Source organism: Cicer arietinum, chromosome 7 (genome assembly GCF_000331145.2).
Source record: "Cicer arietinum cultivar CDC Frontier isolate Library 1 chromosome 7, Cicar.CDCFrontier_v2.0, whole genome shotgun sequence".
In the NCBI taxonomy this organism is placed as follows: Eukaryota; Viridiplantae; Streptophyta; class Magnoliopsida; order Fabales; family Fabaceae; genus Cicer; species Cicer arietinum.
This window is the reverse complement of record NC_021166.2, coordinates 23,070,874-23,076,873: the sequence shown is the minus strand read 5'-3', so window position 1 is coordinate 23,076,873 and position 6,000 is coordinate 23,070,874. Positions and strand designations below refer to the sequence as shown.

General features: G+C 35.2%; 1 protein-coding gene across 1 annotated transcript; it reads left to right on the top strand.

Moving 5' to 3' along the window:
* The first annotated feature begins 208 nt into the window (after positions 1–208).
* On the top strand, positions 209–1,811 carry LOC101493581 (uncharacterized). Its single transcript, XM_004509780.4, has one exon. The coding sequence runs from the start codon at positions 536–538 to the stop codon at positions 1,469–1,471; it is 936 nt and encodes a 311-aa protein (XP_004509837.1). The 5' UTR covers positions 209–535; the 3' UTR covers positions 1,472–1,811.
* The last annotated feature ends 4,189 nt before the right edge of the window (positions 1,812–6,000 follow it).

Here is a 6,000-nt window from a genome sequence, read left to right as displayed (position 1 = left end):
TCTTGTAAAAGTGATTATTTTTACAAATAATTAATGACAACTATACATTGTAATAAAAAATCAAATAATTAATGACAACTATAAATTATAATAAAAAATTCAATGAAATGTAATTATCTTTTTCATTGTTATTTGGACGGGTTTCAAATTTGTACTCTTCTTTTTTATATACCTTCATATGTTAGTATACACACTTTACAACTGTAGAACACATACGTCGTATTCCCTCCTTATCTATTGATATTTAGGGTTGGTTTAGTGGTCACTGAGTGCAATCACATGGGCCATTAAAGATGTCAAATGGGCCATCAAAGTTGACAATTGTGAAAGTGGCAATCACATAGAAACCGCCCACTTTGTTTGCTATGCCAATTTTCCATCCACAAAAATAATACTATGTAAGTCATGAGTCAAAGTCTTCTCACAGTACTCTCTCCCTCCATTAAAGGAGAAACAAAAAGAAAGAAAAAACTATATCTAAGGTTCTTCACATAGTACTGATCTACTTCACTATTGTTCTTGAAAGTTAAGAGACATGGAGATTGAAACCAATCATAAGCAGAAGCTAGAGGTATCTGATATACTCAAAGAAGCTTTTATGATATTTGTCAAAAATCTCAACTTTATCATCTTCACCTTTGTCACTTCTCTTCCACTCTTTTGCATCATGGTTTACTTTGAAATTCAGCTTCAAGAAACCTTAGTTGAAACCTTAAATATTATTAACCCAAAACATAATCACTTTAGAGACTTTGGCTACATGCTAGATCTTATGAATACAGCTTATTTCCTTAAGTTGATTCAACTTGGAATTATTTACATGGTGCCTCTTCATGTTCTAGAATTTTGTACTGCAATTGTTACTATAGATTTAGCTTCAATGATAAGTTTAAAAGAGAAGAAAATGACCCTTAAGGAGATGTTTCAAAAACCCTTTGAACCATCAAAACTTAGAGGCTCATTTCTCACTTTTATCTATGTTCTTTTCTTGACAACTACTCACCAACTTGGATTACTATGGATAGTTATAAATTACCATTTTTTCTTGAAGGGTTTGAGTTATGTTTTGTTTGGAGTAATTTGTAGCATGTTGTTTGCAAAGGTTTTAAAGATGTATTTGGAATGGAGTTCTATGTGGAACATGAGTTTTGTAATCTCAATATTGGAGGGTATATATGGTATTGATGCATTAGCACTTTCTGTTAATTTCAGCAAAGGGTGTCACGAAAAAGGGCTCTTTTTGATGCTGATTTTCTTTGCATGGGAACATTTTTTAAGACTTTCTTGTTACCTTATTGGAGGCTATTATGAACAAGGAAATGGAATTTTTATACAAGTTGGTTTGATGTGCATAGTCATTCCATTGAAATGGGTGGTTTTCATGATCTACTTTAATGATTGTAAGGAGAAACAGTTGGAAAAGAAAATGGATGAGGAATTAGGCAAAGATGTTAAAGTGGTGAGTGAATGAGAATTTGTTGCTTTGTACAAAGTTATGGGTGTTAATTGAGTTCAGAACTAGATTTTAGGTGAATTTGGATTATGGAATTTGAATTATGTGTAGTCAATGCGGCTGCAGTCAGTATCTAAGAACCGTTTGATCTTTTGATCGGAATGTTTAAATCTTAAGACAGTTTTTTATTATTATTTAAGTAGAAAGGTAGAAACTGTATAAAGATTAAGATTGATCTATGAAAAACTGTTCAACAACCAAGAAAAAATCTTGCTTTGAGCACTTAGTGGAAAATCTCACATTTGTGAGGAATGAACGTAACCCGTGTTTGGGTGAACAAGGATAAATGCTTCTGTGATCTCTCTATCTCTATCTCTATTTATTATATGCTTTACGATCAGTTTTTACTTGATAAAAATTGTTGGTATATATGACCTCGTAATAAGCGGAATATATCAGAATGTATCAGTTCTTTATGAAATTAAATCAATTTCATACACACAGCGGAAATTAAATTGTGGCATACAAGATTAGCAAGTTTTATTAGATTGATATGAGATTAATCAAGATGCATACAAGTCAAATTATCAGATTAAACAATATTACTTGTTACAGAATATGTTTAACATGCATCTAATTTTAATCACATATACAGATATATCAAGATAGTAAATCAAAGGAGATAAGGGTTAGAGAAGATTGCACCAAGGATTTATACTGGTTCAGTTGTCCACTTGACAACCTACATCCAGTCCTGCAAATCCAAACGGATTTCAGATTTTCTTCTCCAATAGAAAGAATCAATTACAGATTGTCCAGTTTCCTCCCCGAAACCTATCTATCTTAATGATCTCTTTCCTATTGATCACCCTCTGATCCTTGTAGATACTCAGCAACCTATCACAGAATCAAAGTACAACTCTTTCTTGTTGAGCACTCTCACCCAAGAAAGTAGTCACCAGTTTCTAGCTGGATTTTCTCGCTTTGTTTTTGTTTCAAAGAATTATTACAAACAGAATACAGAAAGAACAAAAAGTAGTCTTCAATCTTGGTCAAAATGGCTTCTCATAATTCTGGATATCAAAGATTTGTTTTTGAGAATCCTTGTCTTTCAAGATTGTTTAGCAGCTATCTTTTTGATTGTTGATAATCCTCTTTTTCAATTTGATCTGAAAAAGTAATCTCATAACCAAGTGTTATTGTGTATCAAGAATATTCAATGTATATTTCAGATTGATATCATTGTTATTATCATTCATGTTATTGAAAGACAGATTGAAGACAGTTTATATAGTTTCTGAAAAACACATTAATCAATCGATTTACCAATCGATTTCGTAAAGTGATAAACCAGTCTAATCGATTTGCCAATCGATTATCGTGTGTCTTGTTTTTCTTGAATCTTGAAACTATATAACCCAATCGATTTACCAATCGATTCTTTAAACAACATTTCTCAGTGATTATGTTAAGACTGATATGAATCGATTTCGTAATCGATTGCAGATGTTATGTTCAAACTGAAACACATATCAATCGATTCCATAATCGATTTATCAAATCTTCATAATCGATTAACAAATACTTAAAATCGATTTGGTCACACGCTCAGAGTTCACTGGGTTTTCAAAAGGTTTTGTCAATCGATTTGCCAATCGATTGAGTTTAAGTCAGTGACTCAGCTATTTTGATACTAATCGACGTGCCAATCGATTTGTATGTATTTGTCTGAAAACGTTCTTACCTGGGATTTGGTTCAATCGATTTCCCAATCGATTTCGACCAAATTTAACTTGATTGAAATATTACAACATAGATTGTCCAATCGATTTGTATGTCACAGGAAAAGTTATTTTGCAAGTGATTTTTAAGTAATCGATTTGCCAATCGATTACCCTTAAAACTGGGTTTCCACTGTGACTTATCCAATCGATTTCCCAATCGATTTATTTCAATCAGGTTTACTTTGTGAATTGTATAATCGATTTGTCAATCGATTACCCTCAAAACTGGGGTGCCACTGACTTGTGCATTTTCAATTTCTAATTCAGTCAGTCGATTGCCCAATCGATTATACCAACACAAACAGTTGTGTTTCCTTACACCTTTGTTATGAAATCGATTTCCCAATCGATTTGCTTTAGTCAAAAGTCAACTTTTGTTGATTTCTTGTGTTTCAAGCAACCTGTTCCAAGTGTGTAGGATTTGATTGTTGTTCCTGAAATCTTGCTCAATTCAAATATTAGATTTATCATGTATTGTATGAACATTGTTGAATTATTAATTATGTCAAAATTAGGAATCAAAGGATCAAAATCCAACAATCTCCCCCTTTTTGGCATAATTGACAATTCATACAATTGTAACTTGAGCATTTCAAAACAACAAGCATAAGTGTATTATAAACAACATTATTACTTGTTATTAAGTAACAGAGCAAACTATATCATAAGTATCAAAGTAATAACAACATGCAGACAAACATCAACAATGCAACTGTCAAGTTATAATATTTCTCCCCCTTTGTCATTTAAGTCAAAAAGGTAGAAACAATTTCTCCCCCTATGTTAAAGAACATATGCATTGGGTTTGAAACATATAACACAGTGCATCAAAAACAATGAAGTTTATATGTCTAAAGGCAAAATCAATCAATGCAATTAATGAGCAACTTAGATGATTAAGCCAAAAAGATATAACATTTATAAAAATTCATCATACATCACAGAATTATAACAGGTCAGAGCAAAACAGTATGAAACCTAAGGGTCCTAAACACCTAGTGTGGGCTGGTCCTCACTATCATCTAAGGGAGAGGTTGAGACCGCTGTATTAACCTCAGCAGGTGTCTCCTCACCGTGAGTCTCAGGGTTAACTAGGGGGTTTGGGTTAGGTTCATCCGTAGCTTGTCGACCAATCTCTGCGACGTCTTCAAATGACAGTTTGATGCCGAGGTGTGTCTGAATCTCATCCACATTTTGAACAACTGAGTTCAAGGAGGCTTGCATGGTCCTTAGACTTGCTTCTACTCTGGACTGAAATTCCAACACTTTGGCATTGTGTGCCATCTGAGCTTCAATGAATTCCAATATTCTGTTCACAAAATCAGGAGTAGCAGATTCAGTAACTGGTGGAGGCTGAGACTGAGGTTGAGGGTGGGGCTGGGCAGGGTTAGCAGCTGCTTGAGGTCTTATCCATTTACCATGTAATCGCTTCAGTTGCATCTGATTCACTATCGATTCACCAAACACCAATGTCGTTTTAGCAGATTCCTCATTTCCAAATGAGACCTTGAAGTGTTTGAGAATTTTAGTTATCAACTGTGGATAAGGCAGCATCAGCTTGCTTTGAGATGCTTCCAACATGTGCCTTAGCACAATCCAACACCAGCTCATCCTTAACTCTTTGGATAAGCCCCACAACAGTATGATGTCCAACTTCTGGACTACTGCGTGATTTCCCGATCGTGGAACCAGCATACGCGTCAAAGCATACATCAACATCCTCTGTTGAACCTTCATCTGACCAATGGGCAGTGAAATCGATTCAACAAACCCATCGACCATCAGGTCTTTAACTGCGGTATGCCTATCAAGTGTTTCTTCCCAACCTTCATCGGCAGTGTCGGCTTCTGTGCTGCCATCAATAGATTTGCCATAGAAAGGCAATCCGGATCAAGTTGAGAACTCCTCAAAAGTCATTGTAATTCTTTTTCCCTTAACTGAAGCAGTAAAACCTTCTTCAGTCATCTTGAATGTAGAATAAAACTCCCTGATCAGCCTTGGATAGCTGTCGAGTGTAGAAGACAGAAAACTTTCCAATCCATGAAACCTGAGGTGGTTCTGAAAAGTAAATTCCACAACATCAAAATATTCAAAATCCATGGTTCTAGCTTCATGAATTTTCCTTTTTGCGAAGTCTGTAGACAAAGATGGTTGTACCTCCTTTTCCTTAGGTGCAGAGACCTTCTTAGGAGGTGGAGAAGAAGTAGGCTTCTTCTTCCTTTTCTGAGTAATTACTTTCATGGCATCAGCCATGAGCTTTTCAGTAGGGGGCTCTTTGCGTTTCTTCGGCTTTTCCTGGATTGGGGCAGGAGCTTTTCCTTTATCTTTTGCAAGTATTTTGTGAGTTGGGATGGGTACTCTTTTTGTTAAAGTTGGAGGTGGTGATGGTGTTTCACTGGTGGAAGAGGATGATGGAGATGGAGTGCGTGCTTGAGTCTGTTTTACTCGGGCCATATCAACAATTTTGTGTAGATTCGAAGTAGGTAGAGTGTAGAAAGCAGATTCAAACAAATGCAGAGACAGAAGAATGAAGAACACAAGAGAAAAGCTGAGAAAATCTGGAAAACAAAGTGCAGAAATCGATTTAGAACTGTTCCTTTTATACTCTTGACCTAGTAAATCGATTTCCCAATCGATTAGGTTACCGTTGCTGGGAATCCTCAATCGATTCAGTAATGATGAAGTGCCAACGGCTAGGTACTTTGAGTAACGGTCATATTTCAAATCGATGTTCAAATCGAATTCCTGTTTTACTTAATCGAT

Bases quoted from the DNA above. Each gene is read 5' to 3' on its own strand.
- LOC101493581 (XM_004509780.4), top strand. From the start codon at position 536: ATGGAGATTGAAACCAATCATAAGCAGAAGCTAGAGGTATCTGATATA.